This window comes from Agelaius phoeniceus, chromosome 8 (genome assembly GCF_051311805.1).
Source record: "Agelaius phoeniceus isolate bAgePho1 chromosome 8, bAgePho1.hap1, whole genome shotgun sequence".
In the NCBI taxonomy this organism is placed as follows: domain Eukaryota; kingdom Metazoa; phylum Chordata; class Aves; order Passeriformes; family Icteridae; genus Agelaius; species Agelaius phoeniceus.
In genome coordinates this window covers 38,128,953-38,156,737 of record NC_135272.1, presented here as the reverse complement: position 1 = coordinate 38,156,737, position 27,785 = coordinate 38,128,953, and the positions used below count along the sequence as shown (strand labels likewise).

The 27,785-nt window shown below is 38.6% G+C and overlaps 1 protein-coding gene across 3 annotated transcripts in view; it reads left to right on the top strand.

Moving 5' to 3' along the window:
• SLC44A5 (solute carrier family 44 member 5) overlaps positions 1-23,925 on the top strand; it is a 71,016-nt gene extending 47,091 nt beyond the window's left edge. For all 3 annotated transcript variants that reach the window (XM_077182670.1, XM_054638404.2, XM_077182669.1), the window contains exons 10-22: positions 946-1,058; positions 1,479-1,610; positions 4,290-4,389; positions 7,519-7,611; positions 8,558-8,645; positions 10,298-10,560; positions 11,620-11,714; positions 12,092-12,195; positions 13,493-13,566; positions 15,429-15,499; positions 16,569-16,657; positions 17,288-17,372; positions 18,961-23,925. In XM_077182670.1, the coding sequence (XP_077038785.1) occupies positions 946-1,058; positions 1,479-1,610; positions 4,290-4,389; positions 7,519-7,611; positions 8,558-8,645; positions 10,298-10,560; positions 11,620-11,714; positions 12,092-12,195; positions 13,493-13,566; positions 15,429-15,499; positions 16,569-16,657; positions 17,288-17,372; positions 18,961-19,073 (1,420 nt within the window). In that variant the 3' untranslated portion in view covers positions 19,074-23,925. The remainder of the gene's footprint in view (positions 1-945; positions 1,059-1,478; positions 1,611-4,289; positions 4,390-7,518; positions 7,612-8,557; positions 8,646-10,297; positions 10,561-11,619; positions 11,715-12,091; positions 12,196-13,492; positions 13,567-15,428; positions 15,500-16,568; positions 16,658-17,287; positions 17,373-18,960) is intronic.
• Positions 23,926-27,785: the final 3,860 nt, after the last annotated feature.

The window sequence follows — 27,785 nt, the reverse complement described above, 5'->3', positions numbered from 1 at the left end:
TTCAGAAGAAAAGTTACTGAACACAGGAGAGAAGAGGGTTTAAATTTTTTTGAGTCTGTACTAATACAAAATTCGCATGTAACACCTACTAAAAATAATGAGACATGGAATGTTCTTTAAAGCATCTGAGCTGGATATTTGTTCAATGGGATTAATATTCATATTGCTTTCTTCATAATTGTTTAGAAAGCCATGCGGAGTGAAAAAGCCTTTTGCAATAATTTTTTCCTTTCTGACTTGCTTTCTAGGAGTGAAATGAAAACAAATATTACATTACATTACATTATATTACATTACATTACATTAATTATTGTCTTGATGAAGAAAAGGCACTGTAAATGTCTTTCTTAGGCACTTCATAGAAAGGCTCTTAACAGTTTCTTTCTATGCATCATAGTGCCCTAATCATTTCGTCTTCTGCTTAGTAGAAGTGGTGATGAGTAGAAATTATGTCCTTCTAACCTCCTGATGGTTTTTCTCCTAAATGTAATTCTTTTTTTTTTCCTAGGAAGCTTCTAGAATGTTGTTTACTAACATTGTTTCTTTGCAAGCAGGGATTTTCTGTGGAGGACATAAACCAGCAACTTCCCCACACATAGGTATCCCTCCAATTTAACTTTCTGTACTGTAAATTAGACTGTGGCCTGAAAAAGGCAGTGAGTTTTTCAGCTGGTGTAAGTGACAAAAAAGGCATTCTATTAATCCCATTCAACTGGCCTGAGAATCTAGTACACATATGTGAGATCATCATATATAAGCTGTTTGTTTGTAATGGCAGATAACAGCCATGAGAATGTATTTCATAATGAATATTTTGAAATACTTTTTTACAAATCATGCTATTATCTGAGATGAAGTGACCCTCATTTGAAGTAACAGGAATGCAAGAATGTGAATAGATTCGTACACTCATTTTCCCTGTGTTTCTGTTTCTTCACTTTCTAGTGGACTGTTCATTGCAATGATGTTGAGTCTGCTGTTCCTTGTGTTATTGAGGTTCACAGCTGGGGTTCTCTTCTGGATTTTCATCTTTGGTGTGATTGGAATTATAGGTTATGGTAGGTGTAATTTTCTAGCCTCAGACTATTTTTTTTACTGCTTAAGTCTGGAAAATCAGTAGTTACTTCAATTAAATGGTACAATTGGGTGAATTAATGCCTAGTTTTAGACACAATTAAGTGAGAAGGACATAAATGGCAGCACAATGCAGTAAGAATCCAGCTGTGCTGATACTTATCAGCAGATGTAGTAACCTGCATTACCTATGCACAGTATGCTTAGTCTGTAATCACTTGTACTGATATTTCTTTCCCATATATATGATATCATAATTGGCTAGTCTCACAGTGATGCATTTTTGGGCTTTGCTTACCTGACAGGCTTATACAAAAGCAAAACATTTGGCTTGTAAGATTTTTTTTTAATTTGTCTTTGCACTCTTCATACACACTCCTATTTTATTGATTGTTTTTTAAAAGGCATCTGGCATTGTTACTGGGAGTATGATCATCTTAAAGGAATACCTGGATCTGACCTCACTGTTTATGATATTGGATTCCAGACAGACTTCAAAGTGTACCTGCAACTGAGGCAAACATGGCTAGCATTTAGTAAGTGCCCTTTTACATTTGGTATCTGTTAATGGATATTCAGGAAAATCAGTCAGTGTCTTAATACACTTTCTGCCTTGTTAAATCTCCTCCTCTACACGTTGCTCAGAGGAGAAAGCAGAATTCCCTTTCTCTGTATTTAAAAAATATGCTTTTTTAAAAGAGGCTAGTGTATTTGTAAGGGGAGATAATGCAATCACACTAGGGATAAGAATGAAAAAATCTTTTGTTAGGAGCATTCTACTTCCTGTGCGTTCAGTCTTCACCATGGGGAAAGCAGAAAGCAGTAATTAAGTTCATCATGATGAAGTTGTGCAAGGAAGTGTACTTTTCTCTCTCAGATTATTTTTTCTCCCTCTTTGAGAGCCCCAGAAATGAGATTAATAAGTCACATTAATAACTACACTTGTTTTGTGTCTTAGAATCATAAAATATGCCAAGTTGGAAGGGGCCCATCAGTATGATCAAGTCCAGCTCCTGGCCCTGCACAGGACACTCCAACAATCCCACCTTGTGCCTGAGAGTATTGTCCAAATGTTCATTGAGCTCTGGCAGCCTTGGGGCCATGACCATTCCCTGGGCAGTCTGTTCAGTGCTTGACTCTTGGGGAAGAACCTTTTCCTAACCTCCCACCTAAATCCCCTGACCCAGCTCCAGCTGTTCCCTAGAGTCCTGTCGCTGGTCATGAGAATGAAGAGGTCGGTACCTGCCCTTCTAGTTGCCCTTGTGAGGATGTTGAAAACCACAACAAGTTCTCCTGTCAGTTTACACTTAGGTCACTGAATCTTCTTGTTGTCTGATCTAAGACTGTGAAATGAACCATTTTAAACAAAATCCTACTGGAACAAGACAACCTGCAGCATACACGTTCACCCCCCCCCCCCCAAGAAAGGAGGAGCAGAAGAGGGAAGAAATAACTGTCAAATATTACTTGCATTCCTGTTACTGCTCTGTTAGAAGATGAACAGACTTTTAACTGATGATGAATGGATCATAACCAAAAACACTGCCTCTCCCTATTGGTAGCTAAATTAATAGAACAGTAGCTTACTGCTTAAATCTCCTGTCTCTTCTTTATGTCTTCATTTACTTCTGTGTTGGATCATTGAGCTTATGAGACATCTTCTATATATATTGTTGAGGCAAAGCTTTTTAGTGTGCTCTCCATAGAGAATATTAGGACTTTATTATGCATTTTTTCCCCTGTAACTCTTCAGGCTCTTCCCCTGCCTGATTCTTAGCAGCCAGTGTATAGTTTACCTAGAGTTTAGTGTCACTTTCACAAGAGTAAATTACGGTACTCAGGAATTAATTTGCTTTTTCAAAATCACCCAGCAAAGTAAATAGTTACATATCCTTGAAGAAAACATAGTCAGAGTCCTAGTCTAGAACTCATCATGTACTGACAATGCTTGCCTTTTTCACAATGTTTTGGACAAGTACAGTAATCTAACAGAGACAAATTGGAATGAGACCAACTTCAAAGAATCCTGTTTTTATATTCCTTCATGGGGAAATGGCACCTGCAGTTCTGTTGCCAGGGGTAATACTTGGGATTGCAATTCAACATCTTCTGTGACTATTGGGTCTGATATTCTGAGACTATATCTAAGCTGTGGGACCTAAAGCCAAATCTCATCTTCCTTTGCAAACCTTCATATAAGTTTTTGGATACTTAAGGGTCCTATCCCTTCTGTCTTCCTCTCCCTCCACAGAACTTCTTGGTTTCAGCTGGAGGATACAGGTCCTGCTGCATACAATAATCTGCCCCTACTGGGCTGGTTTAAATGTTGTCTAATGATCTGAAGCACCAAAAATAAATGGATATGTCTCAGAGTCAGAGGATGTGTGCTTCAGGCATTAAAGACTCAGTCTTCTCTAGATGAAGTTCCCAGATTTTTCTTACTTTCTACTGTAGAAGTAGGTTTTGAACCAACACGAATAGAAAGCAGATAGAAGCAGACTCTACTGAAATCAGAGTTATGATTCAAATGCTGCTTATAATTAAGAGCTCTCAGCTCTCTAATATCAGAGCATGATTCCAGCAACGCAACTGGAAGGTGAAAGTGATTTGACCAGGATGGTCCTATCTTAGTCTCTTTTTTTTTTTTAAACTCAAATGAGGTGAAAGGAGTTCATGCCAGGGTAATACTCAAACAAACCTTTTGATTTTAGTACATCTACATTTTAGAACAATGTAGATCAGAAAAATGCGCTCTCCATGAAAAACTTGACTCTTCATCTCCTATTTTTTATTATCTAAATACTACAAATGAGCAACAGTATAGCATGAACAAATGCTTGTATTATGAGCAAATTTCTTGTTTATGGAAAGTAAAATTTGTAAAGGATGAATTGTATCTAAGACTAGATACTGCATTCACATTGAAGTTAATATTTCTCTGAGAATTATATGTTCCATTTTTCTGTTAAAAACATAAATATCAGGGTCATATACATTCTGACTAACTCGCTGCAAATAGAATGTTTTTTCAATGAGACTTAAAAACCTATGAAATGGGATTGAAGTTTGGCAGGTGCAGTTGGAGAAAGAACTGCTCAGGCAGAGAATTTAACAGAGTTCATGAACAATAGTTCAAATTACAAGGAAAAAATTACAGAAGCATCATATTGGTTTCGTTCTTGATAAATCTAATTTCTTTATTTGCTTGTTTACAGTGATAATACTTTGTGGTGTTGAGGTCATAATCATACTGATGCTGATCTTCCTAAGAAATCGGATTCGGATTGCTATTGCACTGTTGAAGGAAGGTAGTAGGTATGTTTGTCTGATTTTAATATATGTTGAATTTTATTAAATGATCTCTAGAGTGCACTCTTCTTGAACTCCATCTTGCATTACCAAGGGCAGAAAATTGGGGTTTAAAATACGACACTGCATTTGTTGCATGAAACAGGTTCAACAAGGAATTCACAGGAGGCGTTCAAGGAATATCAGTTACCTTTTAATGAGGCTGTACTTAATAGAGCTTTCTCTTTTAAAGTAAGGTATTTCTTATCTTTCTGCTTCTTACCTTAAGAATTCATACACTGTTAATGTTACCACATACACTTAGTGCAAAGAAGGTGTCTCAGAAGAAAATCTAAGTGTGGTATACTGTTTATAGGAGCCTGGGACCTGTAAGTGCCAACTTTTCTCTGTCATTGGATTGTTCCTTGAGTCTTATACTAGTGGTAGAGGATTAGTGTTGTTTTGGCTGTGGCTTCTATTTAGGAAAGACCAGGAGATTCTGCTGGGTCCAGTCGAACTTCTGTGTGGACAGGCATAAATCTGCAGAGAGAAAAAGAAACTTCTGTGACCAGATGATGTAAGAGGATGTGGTCTAAGATATGTCTTTTTAGCTCTGAGTAAAGAAGAAGGCAAACCAGGATATGGGAGTTCAGGGCTAAAGGGACCTCTTTGTTGTGTGTTTCCTGAAATCTGCATAGGCTTTGTTCACAGTGGTTCCTATTTTACACAGTTTTACACAGAACATTTAGTGGGGGTTTTTTGTTTTGTTTGGGTTTTTTGTTGGGTTTTTTTTTCCTTTGTTTGGTTTGGTTTTTTTGTTTGTTTTTGGTTTGGTTTTGGTTTGGTTTGGGGTTCGAATTTTTTTAATTGAGAGTATTACAAAGGATAAATGGACTTAAAGCTGACTGACTTAAAATGTCAGGCTCTTGGATTTCATTGCAAATAGGCTATGGTCTCATAGGTCCTGAAAGCAAGCCTGTGTTCTCAGAGCACATAGCGTTAGCTCTAAGTTTATCTATGAGCACTTGCTTATGGTTTTCTGCCATCTTTATTGCTGCTGCGGTTCCCAGGAATCACAATTTGGGATTTTTGACATGGGATTAAGAAATACTGAAGTTCTGCATTTAGCCAGGTATCTGTTTCCTGTCTTATGCTACTGTGCAATTAGAACATAGCATTTAATTTAGGCAGCACTAAATTATACTCTTTAATTCCCATTCATTAAAATCCAGGAACACTTTTAACATTCTTCAAAACCTTTGTTCACAACCTTGACAGGTAGAAGGATTTTAGAAAGTTCATAAACTTCTTGCTGATTAGTAATAACATTCTGTAGTTTTCCAGCAGCATGGAAAGGTCACTTGAAGGTGAATTTATTGCTTTCATGCATAATGGATGAGATGAAACACTGTATGTAATTACTGTAAACCTAACAACGGACCAGATCATGTATTTAGGAAGATAAAAAATAAGGTGCTAATGATTGGAAATCAAATTATATTTTTCAATACCTTTTAGCTACATTTTCAAAAATATTAGTTATAATGCCAATAACTGACTTGAAATCCATAGTTAGAAACAAGAGTTTTTAATCAGTGTTTTGGAATAATAGGGCATGGTCTTAATGGTAACTAAGTCGCCCTGTTCTTCTAAGTTCTTCTAAGCCTTTTGATGTTCACATTTTTGTAATGGAGTTCTCATGCACTTTATGTAAATAATGATTGTTTTTGCATTCCTTTCTGGAGGAGGAGAAATTTCATGGACTGTTGATTTGACCAGTGTCATTGGAGAGGTGGCAATTTCATCCCCTAATCCAGGGTCACTTTTCCAATTCTATATATATCAAGGTCGAGAATTAAACTTCCCTTTTTTTTACCTTGGAGGTTCCAGTGTGCATGTTGTTTCATTTCATGTCCTATTGTGATACTAAGAGGCCTGCCAATAACTGCTGAACACAGCCAATTTGTGATTATTTCTCAAACAGCATAAGTCTGTGTCCTCCTGTGTGACTTGTAATAGACTTTTTTGCCTCTGTGTTCAGACAGCAATTGATGTTTGGCTCAAAACCTCTGGATTGGACATGACAGTTTCCTTGAATTCCCCCCAGCATTTACTACTTTACCTTTAGAAACTGAGTAAATTTTTCTGCTTTTGCTGTCTGGAAACTGCATCCTATAAAACAAATAACATCAGAGGTGCCCTAAGTTATAGAAGAAATACTGTAAGAAATAGTACTAGACAAAAAGGCTTGTGATAAAGAGAGCCAGCCTGTAAGTTTGAGTAAACAAAGCACATGCTTTCTGAATTTACATCCAGTGAGATACCCAGTTGGAGATGTTCACTTCTGGGATAGCAGCAGGTTAACCAAGAGGGCTGGTATCAACTCCCACTTCCAGAGAATGAGTCCCTGGCAGAGTGGGAACTAGCATGCTCAAGTTCCTGCCACTAGTCACATTCTAGCCACAGGAATTAGCAGTAGAATATCAGGCTACATATACCTTGATATTAAAAGAAGCTGTCTAAGCTGTCAACAGGAAAAGGCAATTATTCATTTTGCCTTCCATTAGTCATAGGTGAGCACCACTTATGTACAGCATGTGCAAGGAAAGTCACATAAGTGCAGGAAGGTGCAGTCTGTGCAGGCATTGCAAGACAAGTTGACTGCCTCTGCCTCTACATAGCTAGCGCTTAAGGCAGGAAAGTTGCTGGGAACAGAGTTGTCAAATACAAAATAGAATAAAGTAGTTTCAGGTCTGTAGGAGTGAAGGAAGAACACAGGATGAGCAGAGTGGGAATTAGGACATAAAGGGTCTGCAGCAGCTGGCAAGAAGATGTCATGGAAATCAGTTAATGGCCTTGGAAAGAGATAGGTCTCTGAAGCAGTCATGAAGAAGGAGAAAGCAGAAGACAAGCTGGAACATGGCAAATGGAAAAAGTTCACTTTAGTACCATTGATAAAAGTGGAGTGGTAGAAATGACAAAGTCAAGGCTTGAATACATAAGAAAAAAAATTCCTGCAGTATTCTGAGATCCCAGTACTAGGTTATGCTGTGAGTGTCAACAAGGTTCTCAAAGTAAAATTGCTGGAAGAGGACTGATAAAAAGCTAGTTTCTGGAATTGTTACAGCTTATTGATATATTTTGTTTCTTTTATAGGGCAATTGGCTATATAATGTCTACACTGTTCTACCCAATCGTCACCTTCTTACTCATTGCAATTTGTATTTCCTACTGGGCTGTGACAGCTGTGTATCCTTCTGTCTGTGTACCTATCTGGAGCAAGTTTTCTGGTCTGCAAGACTAGATAATTTTCTGCTATTTCACATTAATTAAACCAATATTAAGAGGACTATTTGGTCACTTAGCACTTTATCTTCTGATGCAGTCTTCTGCACTGCACATCTACATGTGATGCACAAACCAGACAGTGATTTTATTAGAATTTAAAAAAAACCTGGACTAAAAGTCTGCCCAAGGCAGGGGGATCGTACAAAGCCTTGTGTACTGCATAAGGTTGACTCTTGGGGGTGAAATGGGCCCTCAGTGAAGAGTGAATATGGTCTTTAATGTGCTGTGTGCTCCATAGGCCTAGTGTTAATGGTTTCTTAGTTAACTGGAGATGGAATGGGTTATGTATGTTTTTTGTTCAGAAAAATATGAGAAAGGAGCGAGTGAATATACAGTGCACTATCTCCTCTGAATTGCCTAACAGTTTGTTCCTCAACACTGTTTGTTCCTCAACAACAAGGGCTTGGTAAGGATTAAAAAAGGGGAAAACTGCTGATTAAAAAGCAGCTGTTATTTCATATGCAAAGACTGTCAGTTGTTGCTGATCAGGGCAGTGTTAATTCACCATTATGCTCTGTATCTACTTCTGCCAAAATACAAGAACTACTATATAATCTGCTTTGTCAAAGATAGATGTGGAGGAGAGATGGGGATGGTTTTCAATGTTATGCGCCCTGCCCATTCTGGTCAGGGGTAATTACAGCTCCAGGTATGAGTTTGCAGTAGTCCTTTAAGTAATGAGAGTACTTGGTCTTGTCTGTCAACCCTTCAGCTATATCTCTGCAGAGCAAGAGCAGTTTTTCTGTTATACATACAAGTTCTTTAGAGCTAGTGGTTACCCACTGCAGAATCCTAAGTTGCTCAAAAACCACAGTTCTATGATTCCTCCTTAAAATATTTCATTCAGTTTTCTGGCCACATCAGGAGAACCGGTGTATAAAGTAATGGCTAATCAAACACTGTGCAAGTATGCAAACCTGACTTGTGACCCAGAGGTAAGTGTAACAAATATTTACCTATAGGGAAAGCTATACTGACTACATTTCTTAATCACTATTAAATGCACTTCTAGCAAAAAATGTGCGTGTTTTAAGTAATGAGTCCCCATGTTAAATCTGAAAATATTACCTGATGTTCAGGTAACACTTCTTTATTTTACAGACATAAACTAGTTTTTCTGCTAAACTGTCTTGTAAATGTTAGCATTCTAATTTGTAGAGTGAGAAAGGAAGACACAAAAAAAAAATTTATAGGAAAGATGTTCTTGAATTTGTGAGGTCTTCTGAAGGCAGTGGTAAACAATGAAAGCTGCACCTCAAAGTTGCTCAGGGACTAGCCATGATTTGAAGCAGAAGCTTAGTTTTTTCTGGCACAGTAATTACCTTTATGAAGCTCCAAAAATATTTGTTTTGTTTTGTTTTGTTTTTTAATTTTGCCTTCAAATTAAATTTTTCAAAATAAATTTGCCTTCAAAGTCAATTTTTTTTACTTGGCTGTGGGTTTTAATTTAAGGATTCTTTAAAAACTAGATAAGTCTATCAAATGTTGTGCACCAGGGGAAGAATAACCCTGTATACCAGCACAGGCTGCAGGTGACCTGCTGGATGGCAGCTCTGTGGAGAAGGACCTGGGGATCTTGGGGGGGAACATGCTGTCCCTGAGCCAGCAGTTTGTCCTGGGGGCCAAGAGGTGCTTCAGGAAGAGCATTCCCAGTGGGTCAGGGGTGATCCTGCCCCTGTGCCCAGCCCTGGAGGCACCTCTGGGTGCTGTGTCCAGCTCTGGCTCCTCAGCACAGCAGGGACAGGAGCTCCTGGAGCTGAGCAAGGGCCTGGAGCATCTTGGTGCCCAGGAAAGGCTGAGGGAGCTGGGGCTGCTCAGTCTGGAGAGGAGCCCCAGCTGAGAGGGGCCTCAGCCCTGGGTGTCCCTCTGTGCAGGGAGGGTCAGAGCATGAACCAGGCTCTGCTCTGGGGACCCAGCAGTGGAACAAGAGGTAATGAGCAGAGACTGATGCATTAAATTTCATTGTATTGCAGTGGTGATGCACACCCTGCTGATGTCTAAACACTACAAAATAGAGGAATTAGAATTGATTTGGTTTCATTTCGTGTCCAAACCAAGCAAATATATAAAATGAACACTAGAAATAGGGAAAAGTAATTAAATGTTTAGATTACTCCTTTTTTTAATGGTCTGAGATACATAAACTGTGACCACATCCACAGTTTCTCTTAAATTGTATAGCTCCATTTTTCATTTCAACCACAGTGATTTACCTGAACATCCAATTTGGCATCTAGTTTATAAGTAATTCTATTTTTGTTTTAATTGAGGAGATTTTCTTTAACAAAGCATTTATATATCTTAAAAGTAGATTCCTGAAATTCAAATTTCATTTATTCAAGTTTCAGGTATGTGGTAAACAACCCTGTTTGCCAGTACCTAGTTTGAAGTTAAATCTTTGCAGAAGACTGCATAAATCCTTGATATGAATCCTTAAATATGTAAACAGGTTACGTAGTGTTGCAGTTTTGAATGACATAATGGAACATCAAGCAGAGTTATGTTATTTGTATTAACCTGCTAAACTTCAGATGCTATGTATATAGAGTTCATTACTTATGATTGTTTATTTTTTCTTTCTATTTAGACTTTTAACACAACCAATGTGACTAAATTGTGCCCAGGTGCTCAGTGTACTTTTGCTTTTTATGGAGGAGAAAGCCTGTACCATAAGTACATCTTCATCTTCCAGTTAGCCAATGCCTTTGTCTTTCTCTGGCTGGTGAACTTTGCAATTGCACTGGGTCAGTGTACCCTTGCTGGTGCCTTTGCCTCTTATTACTGGGCTTATAGAAAACCAGCTGATATTCCACTGTGGCCACTCTTCTCTTCATTTGGACGAGCAATACGGTAAGACTGTGGAGCTGGAAGCGAGCCTTGTCATGTATCTGACAAATGCTCTTTTTCCAGCTAAGGAAGCCAATCTTAGAATATCATAAGAAAATGATTAGTCAGCATTATGGTTTAATCTCAGTGGCAATCAAGCCCCCCACAGCTGCCTGCTTGTTCCCTCACAGTGGGGTGGGGGAGAGAATCTGAAGGGTGAAAATGCGAAAGCACGTGGGTTGAGATTAAGACAGTTTAATAGGTAAAAGAAAGCTGCATGCACAAGCAAAGCAAAGCAAGGAATTCACTCCCCATTTCCCACAGGCAGGCATGTCCCCAGTACATCAGGGCTTCTTCATGTGTAGCAGTGTCTTGGAACAACAAACTCCGTAACTTCAAATGCTCCCCTCTTACCCTTCCTTCCACCACCTGTTTCTGCCTAGCACAGCACAGTATGGTGTGAAGTATCCTTGGGGTCATTTGGTGTCCGCTGTCCTGGCCATGTTCCCTCCCAGCTCCTCGTGCACCCCCAACCTGCTTATCAGTGGGGCAGGGTGAGGAGCAGAGCAGTTCTTGGTGCTGTGCAAGTGCTACTCAACAATGGCTAAAACATGGGTGTGTTATCATAATTGTTCTGGTCAGAAATCCAAAATGTAGCATAGCACAAGCTACTATGAAAAAAACTAGCTCTAGTCTATCCAACCAGCACAATTGGGTAGATGTAGTTATTTGGTGAAGGCTGTATCCTGTAGCCCTACAGCACCAAGGCTGGTGCAGCTCCCTGCCCCTAGATCCAACCAATTGTAATGCTGAGCAGGTACTCCCAGTAGACACACACACAAAATACATGTACACAACATGTGTACACAGATTGAGAGACAGACACTCACAAACACCAACAGCACCAATGGCTTCATCCTGTTCCTCTGTGGTGGATCGGGATAAAGGTCCATTCATTTTTAATTCCCACTAAAGGACCTTCCTTCACTTCTGATTTTATTTGTATATACATGCATATATGCATACGTATATCCATGTACATAGGGACATGTGTGACATAACAGTCAAATATTTTGTTTTTAGATACCATACAGGTTCGCTGGCATTTGGAGCCTTAATTCTTGCAATTGTCCAGCTTATTAGAGTAATACTGGAATACCTGGATCACAAACTGAAAGGTGAGATTTATTAATCTGCCCTAGGTTGTTAAGAGCTTCCTTGCTATATTACTTCCTTACTTTCCCAAGCTGTTTTTTAGCAAGGAAAAGAGACTAATTCCACATTATCCATTGTAGTTTCTTTGGAAGCCAGTAAATTTGTGTTCATTTACTCAAGCTGAGTCTATGTTTTTGGGAACCTAATGCAAAGTTCAGATGGGATATGAGTCTGATCTAATTGAAAGCTAGTGAGTTAAATTTGGTTGAGAGAGAGAGAGTTCATACCCAGAAATAAAAAAATAATGTCACAATTTAAGGTCTTCTTCTGAATAGCTTTCTACATTCTGACGACTATTAATGAGTTCTGTGTATGATGTACTCTCTCCTGCTCTTTTCAGGTACTCAGAACTCCTTCACTAGATTCCTACTCTGCTGCCTCAAGTGCTGTTTCTGGTGTTTGGAAAAATTCTTAAAATTTATAAACAGAAATGCCTACATCATGGTATGTCCCGTGTCTGCATGTTGTCTCCCCTATCTAGAACATTAAAATATCCTAGACACTACTAGTTCATCAAAAGCCAGCAGTACTTGAATCTGCTGATAATGGGATTTATGGGAGTTTTCAGTACATATGTGTGGTTCTACTATGAAAAAGTACAATTTTTTTTCCTTCTAATTTCAACCTCTTTTTTTTCCTGTCTTTGTCCATCACCCTCCCCCCCAAAATAAGTGGGAAGGGATGAAATAACTGGTTAACTGCCCCTGTAATTCAATAATTGATACCCTGATTTTAACAGGAATATTAGCTTATTTCATATTGCATATTGATGACATTTCTGTTTGGAGGTGATAGTTGAATAAGGAGGTCAGAAGGCATGTGATGATTGTATTTCTACCTGGAAGTTAGAAGCACAAATTCTACTAGCAGAAGCAGTGATATTTTTCTCAAATAAGCCTTCTTAGCTTCCAGATAAGAGAAGTTTGAAATCTTCACATAAATTAACATACACAGATTTCAGCCTAGGATGTTCTGGCTGGAACATCCTAGGCTGAAATCTGTGTATGTTAATTTATGTGAAGATGTGGTTTTTCCAATTGGAAGCAATTTTGGTGATTGAATGGTACAGTCACAGACTTCTCGTCTCAGAGGAGGTGGCTGTAGTGGGTCCATTATAACCTGTGTTGATGCAATTGATGTTTCAAATTTTTGCCATCTTGAAGAGGAAGTGTTTTTGACAATCTTCTTCACAGTTCATAAACTGTCTGAGCTGAGAGCTGTTCTGGTATATCTTACCCTGGTGAACACTATTCCAGGAAGAAGTAGTTTTGTTCCTGAATAACTTTTACTGCTTTATTTTATGCAGATTTCTTCTTCAGGGAAAGCAGCATCAGGTCCAAGGAGATAACTACAGGGGTCAGCTCACTTCAGCTCTCCAAGTGCCTATTCTTTTCCACTGACTATAAATCTAGTTTAGGTAACTAGCAAAGGGAGAAGAACGCCTTGACAAGAGCCTTTTTTGCTCTTCTTCTCAAACTAATACTTAGTCTACTACCTGTGAGATCACAAGGGGTGGCATGCTCATTGCCAGATGATTTGAAGGGGAAAGATGGATAATATTCTGTCCCAGCCTGATGGGAAACATTGAGAAGTAGCAGGTGACTGAGGAAAGTGTTTTATGTTCATCTGAGTTTCAAGGCCACAAATTAGGGAGAGCTATGCATTACATGCAGATGGATCCTGGCATATGAGAAGGTACCCTAATTATTTAAATTACTTAACAGCCACTGTTATTTTACAGATTGCCATATATGGTAAAAACTTCTGCACCTCGGCAAAGGAAGCATTCTTTTTGCTCATGCGGAATGTGGTGAGGTAAGGGACTATCTCCTTCCCTTCTTGGAAATGTCAGGAGTTCCTACTATTGCACTCTGGGGGCACACTTCTTTCCTCTCCCATATCTTGTCCAAATACTGAGTGCCACTTCTGTCCTCAAATGTGGCCCTCACTTCTTACACTCAGTGTATAACAGCAGGTTGGCCAGTATAGTAACCCATGCAGAGCTGATGGAATCTCATTGTTTTGTTGTGATTGGTCCTTTAAATTCCTAAGTATCCAGTACATTGTAATAATGCCTCCAAGAAACAAGTGGAGCCCCTGAGAGGAGATCTGCAGATAGATGGGAATGGGGTGCTCATCATCTGTCATATGTTTGTTTTTTGAGCTTTGGTCCACTTGGTCTGAGAAAGGGAAAGCAGGAAAACCTAAGTCTTCAGATTCATTCAGAAATCTTATGAGGTGTTGGAGAGTGGAAGTAAAGAAGACAGAATACTTTCCTTTCCAAAAGATTGTCTTTAACATAACCAGATGTCCTCTGATGCTTGGAAATTTCCTGGCCCTTTTTTCCACTACCGAGCGTGTGGCCAAACTCCCTGTTCTCATCAGTACTTTCCTTCTCTGCTCCTGGCTCCTCCTTTGCTACTGTAAGATCAAAACGTAATGGGAGAATAACTTAGGAGCAGGCCATATTGATGCAATACAACACAATCTAATTACCAAGCAAGAGACTCAGTAAAACTGGTTAAGTGGTTTAAAAGAATTAAGTGAAGGACTGGAGGAGGAGGGAAATGGATACAAGGGCTGAAAGACGAAAGTGGAAATGGCACTTAAGAAAGAAGAGAAAAGGACTGGAGCTGGGAGATGGAATATCTTCACTGTGTTACCCTGTACTAATATCAGGACAGTCATGTCCATACTGAGTAATGGCTGTGCAATAGGAGAGAAGCTGCCTTCATTTCCTTACAGAATATCACCTCTCTGCTCTTTGTGATTTTGCTCTTAACCAGTAAGAGCAATAGTTAAGAGCTAGACATATAATTTTGTTGTTTCAAATAAAGATGTTTTTATCTTGTGCATTTTGCTAAATCTGAATTCTGACAGGTTAATGATGATTTGTCTCTTTAGTAGTTCTTAACATTTATTTTTTGCAGTAGTCAGTACTGTGTATTACCACATCCATAGTGGTAATATGGCCCCCTGTGCTATCAAGAGGTTGAAGATACAAAGTTAATTTTTCATCCCATTATTTATCTGCAGTTTATGGTAAGACAGGCTGTCTGAACATTGAGCAGAAACTCCCTGCTGTACTCCAATGAGAGCTGCAGATTTATTATCAGCTTTTCTGTCTGCCTTCATTCATCTGTGATTATCTTCCCGCTCTGAAGTTTCCTGCCTTCCGTGTTGTACCATGATATCTTAGAATAGTAGATTTGGCATATTATAAGGTCATGAAAGATGGCCAGAAGGACTAAGTGAAAAGGAGGCCTACCAGCAATCTACATAAATATGGCTTTTTGTTTTGATGTGTCCTTCTCCTATTCTGGCCTCGCTTATCTGTTCCCCTAGAAGTAAGGCCGAAATAAAAATATTTTGAAGTTTTGGGTTGGTTGATTTTTTTTAAACCAACTCGAGGAATAAATAGTCTCCATGTCAGTCCTGTAGCAGCATTGCTACATTAAGGCCTTGCCCAACAAAGGCTCAGTGCTTTTTTGCCTCCTGAGATGATGCTGTAGCAGTACCCATCTCAGCACTACCTGTCTGTGGTGCTGTGTTGTCAGCCTGTAAAACCAGCAGAAGACAGCTTCTGGTCATGTTTTGCAATTATCCATAGATTTAAGGAGAAAGAATACAAATGTCTGGTTGTGATCATTATGTCTCATTTGTCCTTTGCTAAACAGGGTTGCAGTTCTGGACAAGGTTACAGACTTCCTTCTATTTCTGGGGAAAATCCTTGTTGCTGGTGGTGTAGGTAAGCTGCTTGTTTGTTTTCTAAATGGTATGCTTTATTTTCTGGTACCCACAAGCACGTCTGCCATATTCATATGTGCTTAGTTAGCAGCTGGAGGTTCTCATTTGTCTAACTATTTGGAAATCTATTTCTGTGTTTCTAGGATTTGCTAGATTGATCTAAAACCATTTTTTTCCCTTTCTCCCCCCTGCCCAGCACTTGGTTTGCCTTGACAGTGTCTTTTCCATAATTGCTTTTACAGCTTTTGAATGTGTGGCTGGTGCAAGGACTTCTGCAGCTGCATCATCATAGTTGAATCAAACCAAATTCACATCCAATAAGTCAGCCACAGTCAGTTCTCCTTTTGTAAGAACTGAACAAAATTGCAAATGAGATTCACCTGGTAACAGCCTATAGATGTGGTGGTACAGGTCTGCAGGACCTGAAGCTTTGCTGTATTTGAGCCCCTTATATCTATAAGCTATAGTAAAAGAAATAGGGTATTTCTAGCATCCTTATAGGGTTTTCTTTGTTATCTGTAGATGTCAAATAGATTATTCAGTAGAGTAGTTATCAAGTAGACTATTCATGGTTTTTTGTAACAGAAAAGTGGCTTTCTATCTGTTAAATGAAGCATTTTCAGAAATCCAGGTTGGCAGTGTTCTGTTGTGGTTTTTCCAAATTGTCACAGCAGTTTCAAAAACCTATTTTACAAATAGCCATATTTTGCATTCTGTATACTTTCAAAGTTAACTAATTAATTATATTTTAATCAAAAGTAAAACTAGTACGAAGAGCTGATATAAAGTGTTTTGTCATCACTGTGGAATTACAGTATTTATTAATTTTGCTGTTAAATTCAGTAGAATAGTGAAACAAAACATTAAAGTCTTTCTGGGCCCATTAATATCTTTATGGTAATTGATTAATTTACATATCTCTTCTGTTAGATAATTAGTATTGAAGAATGTATTGTTTACAAACTTGTATTGAAACCAGCCTTGGATCTGTTTTCTGTCTTATCCATTTCTTTAGATCCTGGGAAATTAGAGCTAGCATGGAAATAACTAATTGCCTGTGCTTCTTGCAGGTGTTCTTGCATTCTTTTTCTTCACACAGAGAATACCAGTCTTTGGACAGGAAGTGCCAATGCTAAATTACTACTGGGTACCATTGTTGGTAAGGCAACCATTTAATTTCCTGAATGCTTGGGGCAGTTTGAGGTGCTCAGACTACTCAGGGCATGGTCTGGTAACAGCTTCTTTGGTCAGCATCTCAGTGGCATAGTATCCACTCAAGTGAGGACTGAGCTGCTGCACTCCAATCCTTGGGATCCTTCAGGCAGAAGTGGCACTGCAGTGGCTCTGAATCTTCAGAAAAATTAGGTTTCACATTTCCCCAGACTTCCCAGGCAGCAAGACACTGATGACAGTGTGGCTTCTAATGGAAGGGACTTGCAATGCATCTCTCTCTCCTTTTGTAAGCCCCCCCTTAAATTTCAGAACATCTCTAGGCTGAGTGATTCTTGAAGGAGTTTGGAATATTCTTGGCATATATTCTCCTCAGAGGTTGAAATAATTTCAGTTTGGAGCTATTTCCAGCTGGAAAACTAGAAGCTACTACATGTTAGGATGCAGTGTCTTGAACCTGTGATCCCTGTCCACAGTATTAGTAACCTTTGGTAGAAATACAGAGCTGAGATTAAATTCTTCTAAATTTGCATAGCAGACTAGGCTTCTGACTTGTGTTAATACTACCACAGTGGTGCTGAAAGAAATTTGGGGGTTTATTGTGGTTTGTTTTTTGTAGACGGTCATCATTGGCTCCTACTTAGTTGCACATGGGTTCTTCAGCGTCTATGCAATGTGTGTCGACACACTTTTCCTCTGCTTTTGTAAGTACTACATTTTCTTTCAATAATACCTGCAAGTCATGGAAAGAGGAGTAAAAAATCATCTTATCCATCCTTCCAGACACAGAGATCTGGTGGCATACTAGCACACTGTATGAAGAATTAGCAGCTTCTTCTTTTCATATTGGCTCTGTGATACGGTCTTCCATGCTTTAGTGTTCAAATTTAATTACTTTAAGAAGTGTAAGGTAACTTTATGGTTTATGGAAATATCTGGCTTTTGTTTTTCAGATGTTCCTTAAATTTCATTAAGTTTGCTTCTGGGTGCTTTGTGAAGAGCCCTGTACAGTATTGATTTGCTTAAGCATCTTGACAGTAACAAATATATTCTTTGGTATATAGATGGCATTTTGTTTTCATTTTAATAACCCTGAGCAAAGTATTATGCTGAATTACCTCAAAGATTCTGTGAAATACTACTTGAAGCTAACTGTCTCTTGGACTCCCAATGGCAAACAATCAAAGGGACTGCTGTTCAGGCTGCCCAGATAGAGAATACTAAAATCACAAAAGAAATCTGCTGTTCTTGAATTAGGATATGATTATAAGAAGCAGGTGTCCTTAGCATGTAGTACCTTCCATGTGCAGTATTTTTCTATAATGAAAGCCATTCTGGTAGGTCCAAGTGTGTTGCCATGTGGCAGGACACAAGTAGAAGTTAGTTACATGGTAGTGGTTGTTCTTGCAATTTGCAAATTATTTGATAATACTAAGGGAAATAGTCATAGGCTTCATCTTTCATAAAAATCCATATATATATGGATTACTGACGTGAGGCAGACATGGTAATACTGATTCTTTAAACACTCACTTTAACCTCACTTCCATAGAAACTAAGGTTAGCAAGGATTCTGAAAAACTGGGTTGCCAAAGAATCACAGGAACAAGATCAGTTAGAAAACTCAAAATTGGTATTTAGTTGAGAGCTACATCCTATTTATCTCATTTTATGGGCTTTGGTTCTAAGCAAACATTATGACAGGCAGACATAGCACTAATAACACTCAGCTCCTACTTTTCTATAGGGAAAAAAGTAATGTCTGCCTTGTTTATTTATATTCTGTTCTATTTCCCATGCTCCCATTAAGTAATGAACAATAGATCAGATAGAATATTATTAATTCACGGCAACAGGTTCTCAAGTAAACTTTGTCTTAGGCAGTGAAAAATGGTCCGGTTTTAGAAAGTGCTTAACTCCATGGCTGTCTTTGTGACACATTTTCTAGCAAGAGATTTCCAAAATAGCAGGGTTCAGTGAAGGAATGAGAGTTTCTGAAAATTTCTACCTATACTGCCAAACCAAAGATCTGGAGAATAAAAGGGATATATTGCTATCATTAAAAAATGACAAGATGTTTGTGTCTCTGCATCATGTAAAACCTCTTGTGGTCTAAGAAAATAGAAATTTGATAATGTCATTCATCAACTTAATAATAAAGCTAAATTACCTTGATTTCATTTCTTTTAATGTTGGGTCTATTGCTCTATCCTTTTTTCAATTCTTTTTGTGTCTCTGTGTGTGGTTGTACTGCTGTTTCCTTTTTTGACTGGTCTTGCTGTGTAAATTCAGGTGAAGACCTGGAAAGAAATGATGGATCTACAGCAAAGCCCTACTTCATGTCAGCGAGCCTCCACCGAATTCTAGGGAAGAAGAAACTGAGCCCTAAGAAGGCAGCGGGATAATGAACGCTAAACCTCAACATCAAAAAGTGTCACTTTTAAGCAAAACGTGTATAAAGTAGGCAAAAGTAAAAACTGTAAATGATGCTTCTGGTTAATGGGTGATTCTTTTTTCCTTTTGCTTATATAAAAAAAAGAGCAACATTGGTAACATTTAACTAGTTTAAATGCTTAAGCTAACAGCTGTGAAAACAAGGCCACATTTTAGTTTATAGAGTGCCTATGAAAAGGAAAATGTAAATTTGAAACTTTTATAAGTGTATAATGATGTTTTAATAACTTTTGTAATACAAGTTGCTGCCTTAGATGACAGCAGTTTTGATAATGTTTCTTATAAGTGTATATTTGTAAAAGAAATTCAGGCAATTTTTTGAAAGCACTAATGTATAACCTAATTAGCCATAAAAAAAGATAGTTTGGGACTCCAGTTAATGAGGAGATGGTACTAAATTTGTAAATATGGTGCTATGATTGTATTTTTTTGTACAAGCTGGTTTGCAGCTATTTAAACTGTGATTATACATGCATTAATGATTTCCTACACTGAAAAATGTAGTGATATTTTAATCACATCCACAACTGCATCTTTTAAGACATGATGGTACCCTGCAGATCCCAAAGAAGGTAGTCAGAAAATACTTAAGTTGATACTGTTTAAAGTGAAGTTTTATGGGAGTTGTGCTTAAAAGATTATATAACTGAGAGAAGGTCCCACTGCAGCTGAAGTGATTTGTGGTTTACACAAATGAGGTTTCATCTGGTACAAGATGGTGAATGTATAATTTTTAGCTGATGTCTAAGAGAGATGCACATGTGTTAATATCCCCCTAACCCTGACAAGTCTCTGATTGCGTTCTGTGTTACAGGGAGGTTGAGCTTCACTGAAAGGAAAACTAAATGCAGTCCTTTTTTCCGTTGACTGAAAGTCTTCGCTCTGTGTGTGTGCACAAGGAGTTCCATTGCCTCTGCCTAGCTTAGAAGGGCTCCAAGCCATTGGAATGACTTTGCAGGTGCAGAGGGCTGGGGCTGCACTTCCTGCACGTTTCCATGCTCCCAGTGGCTCACACAGTAAGGTACTAGGACATTGAACTCAAATCTTCTCATGGTACAGAATGAATTATTCAACTACTGAAAGATGCTCTGAAAGATTTAGTTTGCTTTTTGATTGTTAAATTTGCCCAATCGTTAGTACAAAGTCATTCATACACCTGTTGGTAGAAAGCGCATTAACGTTCGGTGGGGTTTATGACCCTCCCAGTAGTGGAATTGTCACTGCCATTAAGTAACATCTCTGCTGATGGAAAAAGTCTTAACACTGGAGAGTTTATCAAGTCTGTTACTACCAAGACAGAGCTAAAAAGACTTTAATTTATTTGTCTCCTGGGGGAGCCAAGGACCCAGCCATACTGAGGCCTGCCCCTATTTTTCATGGATTCCAGTGGATTGAAAAAGTTATTTCAGTACTTTCCAGAAGTGCCATGTGCCATACATTTGCCAGTTCTGTGACTGGAGTTTAGCACCTGGAAATACTTTTCTAACCCTAGATGTCCATTGGTGCCACAAAAAGAAGTGCAAATTCTTTTCCAGATGGTTCGAAGGCAAGTTTCTGGGGAAAGTTTACTGACCATCTACATCCCAATGGGATTTTGCTGTCTAACTTACAGCTCTGATTTGTGATGTCTGTGATCACTGCAAAGGCAGTAATACTGTCCTTCATGCCATGGGTCTGGGGTCATATTGATGCACAAGCGACCACCATCCACACCCTTGCAGTCATGGGCATGGTAAGATCTTGAAATTCAGTGACCTGAGGTGCAGGTGGGAGTATCCTTGTAAGCCTTCTCTTTGGACCACTGTATGCTGGAGCCTTTTCCCTGAAGCAAAAATGAGGAGTTCAGTTTAGGACTCCAATAATGTAAAATAAAGGCGTATGGTTTCAAATATAGCTACTGATTATAGGCACCTTAGATTTTGGTAACCCCTCCTGAGATACCCTAGAGGAAGCTTGACTTTTAGAAAGGACTGGGAATCCCACCTTTGGGAAATAAAAGGACTCCTGAGAGATTTTTTCATCATCATCGTCGTCATCATCATCATCATCATCATCATCATTCCTTTCTCACTATGTGCATGGTATGGATTACACTCCCCCACACCCCCCCCCCCTCCCCGTGATTCTAATATTTTTTGAGAATTAAGTCAGTAACTTTTGGGGGTACGTGTAACCATTCTGTGATTAAAGAAGCTGTTGGTCTTGTTACAATCCATGTTTTAAAGCTTTTTTCTTTTAATACTACTGATTAATATTCAGCTAAAGAAACTGCATTACATGATCTATATTTCTACTCGACTTGAGTGTCTTACTGGGAGCTCAATTAAAAAAGCATATTTCTGAATATAGCTTGCTTTTTTATCATATGAATGTAACCACAGAGTTTACTAGGAATAAAACGTAATAGGAAATAGTATACAGTTATTTGACTAGAAAACTTTTGTAACAAACCTATGCATTTACTAAAGGAATTTCTAAAAGTGAAAGTTTTAAATTGTATTATTATTTATATATGGTAAAAATTATATATATGTATAAGTTTGCTCCTCTCACTATTTTGTGAAAGTATTTAGAATGTAACTGATCATCATTTTTGAGAAGAAAATTTAAAAGCCATTTTCTTACGATGTAATTTTGAGAACTGTGAAAATACAAAGCAATACCATGTAGATTTTGTAATCAATAAATTCAGTAAGTAATAATTATTTAATATTAAAATTGGCTTTTTAGAAATAAATTGCAAATAATTAGTCAAAATAATACAAATATTTATTCGGGAAAGGTTCACCTAAGATATTTGAAGACTATCTTATTATAATGGTTCCTAATTAATCCTGTGGCCAGAGTCTGCAGATGCACACCACAGAGGAGGTACTAATATTGACGTTTTTGGATTTGGACTTTTACTTTGTTGCTTGCTTTAGTATGAAATTAAAAATTCCTTTTTTTACTGTAGAGAGTGGAACACAGTGAAATATGCCATGTGCTTTGCTGCTCAGCCCCCCAGGGCTGGTGACACAGTGCCCACAGTGCACTGGGTCAGTGCTTGCGGTGCTGATGGATGCAGGCGCGGCAGATCCCAGAACCAGCGGGCTCCTGAGCTGCCCAGGGTCATGCCAGGCACCTTCTCCCTGGGAGGAGCTGTGGAAAAGCAGGTGGATCTGAAGAAAGACCCTTTTACATGAGTAGAAAAATAAACATTCTCAAAATCACAAACAAGCAGAATGTAGAAACCAAGACAGTAGAAAACACCTGCTATCACATCCATGTGATCACATTTGTTTAGTTTGATTTGGATTCATTGTATCTCCCTAAAGCATATTAGTGAATGGCTTTCATTTACATGTTTTATACCAAAGTTTTAATGTCAAGCCTTCAAATTTTGTAAGAAAAAAAAAAAAAACCACAAAAAAACCAACAAAAAACCACCACACACACACACACACACACACACAAAACCATCAAAACAAAACAAACCCCATGGAAACAAAACACAGAAACAAGAAGATAGGATCATTTCTTCTGATGAGTATTTTTTTTCCAAACAGTATTCAGCAGATGATTCTTGGGTGATCCAAGGATGCTGAATATTCCTTTAAATGTTAGTATTCTATGAAATATTTCACTATTGCATGTTCTACTGTAGAACAGGAAAAATATTTTGGTGGATGCAATGTCAGGCTGATTCTTCAATTGTCAGTAAGTGTTCTTCCACAAGTGGGCTGTCAAAGAAGTGGTTATGAAGAATAAACTGACTGTTTTTGAGTAACCCAGAATGTCTCCCTTTGACCAGTTGCTCAGCCTGGACAGCTGTATCCTTGCAGACAAAGTGCCTTACTGGCTGTTACTTTACCTGGCTTACATTTTGAAATTCATTTATACTGTGTAGACTACAAAACAGAAAAGGCTAGAGAGGAAAACCAACACTTTATTTCAAATTGACTAACAAAAAATCAACTGTAGTAAGGATGTCAGGTGTGTTTGCACTGTGTGATGCAGCACACTGTTGCTGTTGAGAGATTATGAAAATTGATGGTGTGGTCCAGGAGAAAATGTAACAATAGTGTTGCAAATAAATGAAAACAATGCAAGACTGTTCCATTTTTATACAGTAGATTTTTAAAATAGCTTTAATTTGTGATATAGTGGACTTCTGAGTGGGGCCTATTCTGCTTTCTGTTTACAATGATCATGTGTATTGTACCTGTGTAACTGTGGGTAGAACTGGGCTCTTGCTACTTACAACACAAGGAATAAAACTAAAAATTACATATATATTACTGTAATACATTTATTTGTGTGTTTATAAACATAAGGTTCCTTCTCCATTTCAAGACTGATAATTTCCTATTCTGGAACCATTTTATAAATTGTTCTAAATTTTTAAACTTTTGATACAGGCAATGATTTTTGGGGTAATTTGTAATTTGTACTGCACTGTAAACAATTGAAAATGAGTGTTTCTTCATGTTCAAGTAATACTAGTGCTATTAGTATTAAAATTGTCTGTTACCCTATGCTACAAAATGTCCATATACATTTGTCCCAAATAATGAGTTTTAAAGCCATAAAAATGGCTCTTTGAGGTTTAAGAAATGAAAGGTAGGTTTCATTAATATGATTCTTAAGATCGTATTGTTTTGTCAAAACCGAATTAACACGAGCATGATTATTTGAGCTCTAAATCCTGTTGCTTCTGCTATGCAGAAATAGAATCCTATTGTTTAAATCTCTTTGATAACGGAAGTGCTGAATTCTGTTTCGCAGTTCTTGGGGATTGTTCTAATAAAGATTTCGATACAAGCCGGAGTGCGTCTGCACCGCGCGGGGCTGTGTGCGGGGCTGTGCGGGGCGGGCCGGGGGCTCTGCCGAGCGGAGCGGGGACGGGGCGGCTCCGGCTGCGCTGGGGCCGAGCGGGACGCGGGGCGCGTTTGGTGCCGCCGGGGCGCGGGGTGCGAGGCGCTGTTGGTGCCGAGCGGGGCAACCGCTGCCGCGGAGGAGCAGAGCAGAGGAGGCCCCAGGAGGGGCCGCTGCTCCTGGTTGGAGGGGAATTCTGGGGTTTATTTATAAAGGACGGAGGATTGTTGTATCTTTTCATTTAAATTTAGATTTTTTTAAACAATGTAATAATAAACTATACTGGGTTTTGTCTGAATCCGAATTGAGATCTTATATGAAGCAAGGTGTATGGCTGAAATGATACCATAGAACTCAGTAGAAATCTTTTTTGGAGTTTAGGAGGCTCACAGTCATATTTTCCCCTGTCTTCGTGAGAAGTGAAGAAACCTTTACTGTACACCATGAGTTGGCTGAGCATCACAGGCAGATGACCTGTGGCAGATGACTCCCAATCTGGCCAGTTTGTGTATGTTTTTCTGGAGGACAGAAAAAGAAAAAGGCCACCATCAAGCCCCATGCAAAAGCTTTTCAGGGATGGCGATGGAATTCATTCAGCAGACATAGCAGTGGAACACTTATTTCAAGTGGGGAAAAAGGAAGAATTTGGACTCCAGGTTAAGGTATGCCTTGTAAGTCATTCCACTCCATGTAGGGAGCCTTGTCTGAAGTTACTTCTGGCATTCAGCATTCCCTGCAATGAGACCTTGAATTAGCAAAGCAAGCTTTTGAGTTAGCAAAGAAAGCTGGTATGGCTGTGTGTTTGGGATTCAGTGGCTGAATAGTGAATACACACAGACATAGACTCTGTGTACGCATAGTATCATTTATCATATCAGCATATGATATGATAAATGTATATATCATATCATTTATGGGAAAATGAGCATATATCATTTAAGGGAAAATGAGTATGTATGAGGCTTATACTATATGATGCTATTTTTTGCAAGGGTTAAATGCTATCAGTTTTGGTGGGGAGACTGGTTGATTTGTGCTGTCCAGTCACTGGCCATGAGTAGCAGTACTTGTTTGGCCCAGGTCTGTGCCACAAAGGGTGGTAGGCAGCTGCTGGAAAAGGGACTTTGTGACAAAGTTGTGGGTTTGATCCCTGTGTGGGCTCTTCACTAAGAGTTGGATTTGATGATCTTTGAAGATCTTTTCCAACTCAGAACATTCTATGATTCTGTGAAAGCAAATGCTTATGGAGAGGAGAATGACACAGTCTAGGAGGTTTAGATGTGGGCCAGTTCAGTACAAATTAGACAGTGAAAGGTGAACAATCAAAAGTGATCTTTAGAGGAATATTGGTGTTCCCTGAGCCCAGGTTAGCAGCTAGTCTGACTGAGACCATGCCACATGGGAAGAGTTACATTACAGTTGCTTGGAAGAGATAAAAGACACTACTGTTCTATGGTTAATCTCCATGAAAGTGTATTTACTTTTGTTTCCCTTTTATTTGTTTTGGGTTTTTTTTTCTTTTTAGCATTTAATCTGATTCAAATTTGGCAAACAAAATCTGCATACATTTTGTTCTGTAAAGCATTGCTGTAAAGCTCAATTTTTTTTCGTTCCAGAAAGTAACAATAGCAGTAAAGCATTTTGTAGGTTAAAGAATATTGAGTTCAAGTGATCATGTATAGCCTTGAAGAATCTAACATAGTGTCCCCAGACACTGGAAGGTAAATTGTAATATTAAAGTTATTTTAAGGGGATTCTGGAGCATAGAGGACCTCTGCTATGTGTCTCATATGTAAGTTGTTATTTTGATTAAAATCTGGACATTTTTATTTTTTTAACTAACATCAGTGTCTCCTGTTAACACATGCAGCCTGTTGGAACTGACTGCAGCTATTAGTTATGTTGTCCTCCTTCAGAAAATGTCAGGTTTACTAATAAAATTGCTTTCTTGCCACTTTTAAAATTTGTTTTCAGACTGATGGGTGTTTTTTATCTCACATGGTTTTCTTGCTATTCTCATTATATTTAAATCTAATGTTGGCTGCATGCCATAGAAACTTTAATCTACATCCAGATTAGTTCGAAGGCTACATGGAGCTTTTTCTCATGCATGAGCAATCTGCTCTCCAGTCTTTTCTAGGGATCCTAGTTTTGCACAGTTTGTTCTTTTTGGTTAGCCAAGAGGAATGTCATACGGTGGCAAGTCTCCCTGGCAGCCCTGGAACGTGGACCAGTGACCCGTGTCACCACTTGATGGAACACAGCAAGGCTACTCATTTTCAGTCAGTAGGCTTGTTTTTGGGAAGCACCTATGTTCTGAGCACCTTGCTCAGGGAGGTGCCTTCTCAGGCACTGGTGCCAGCTGCTCAGGGAGAGGGGAAAAGAGGCTGCCTCACTCTGCTCTGGCACCACGAGTTGTCATAGTGCTGCAATTACTCTGAGACACAGTAACAGTGCAGCAGTGGTATGGTCTGATTGAAATTTCTGCAAAGAAGGAAATGGTGACATAACTGACCTGTTACAGTCAAACAGACCCTGGTGATAAATACGGGATGAAAATATTCCTGGTTTTGTCTCAGCCAGCATCTGATGTGTACCATCTTTGTGGTTTGACTTTGCAGATGAATGTTGCTTTTGGTGCATTTTCTGCAATAACCTGGCATGTTCCTTTGCAAATCCACAGATCTGCAGATGGCTTAAAGAAGGAAAGGATTGTTTTATACGGAGCTTTGTAATGTAGTTTCTGGTTGCCATCATTTTCAACACATCTGACCAACTCAATTTCCTGTCTTGAATCAACTTTCATTTCATTAAGTCCCAGGTTCTCATTTCTGTTGGTTTGGCTGGGCTCTCTGGGCAATCTGTTTTAATTTTAGTCTGAAAGAAGCTAAGTTTGGAAAAAACTCAGTCCTCCCAGGAGAAGGGTCTATACTTATTTTGCTCCAAATGATAATGTCATAAGGGTTTAGTAGTTTTTATTTTACTTTTTGTTTGTTTTAGTTTACAAAGTTCCACTTTCTTACAGAAATACTGAAATTTGGGCAGTCATGACATTGGTATGTTCAAACTCAGAAATGGGCTGCTTTTTTGAGAATACTAACAATGGTCCAAAACAGATAACAAATCAAAGTATAACAGTCAGCTGTAGTGGTTCTGGGTCACCAGAGCTTAAAAAAATTGTTGTTAAACTCTTTGAGAGTTTTATATTAGTGGCTCTTGTATTGCAGTGGCACCTCTTTCTGAACTGATGTAGTGATAAACCTGCACTGGCATATTTGAATGTATGAGTGGAGCATGTCTGAGCATCCCAGCCCACCCAGTCACCTGTACAAATTCCTGCAGAGACACTGAAGATCAAAGCGCATGTTGAAAGGTAACATTTTTATGCATTTAACTATGCATAACATAGATATACACTTCTTTGATCTTAAAATCATATTTTGGCTAAATGCCTGTATCCTATTACAGGAATGCTAGTATTTCTGCTGATTGTTTCTGAAAATAGTAAAAAAAGTGGCTGCTAGTGAGTCCTGTGTTCAGCGTATTGCAGCTTACATAGTATTTAAATTATATTTTTATGATTAATTTACTTGAATGACTTGCTAAGCTATATTAAACAAAACTCAAACTCTTCCGTGTGTGATTTTTTTAATGGAGTAGCTATCTTAAACATGCAATGGCCTAATTTTAAAATAAGAAAATGTGTATTTTTTTATATACTAGTATACTGTTACTTGACCTAAGTTTCTGCTGTTTTGGTAATAACCTTTGGTTTTGGGAGACTTGCAGCAGTAGACATCTTTCTC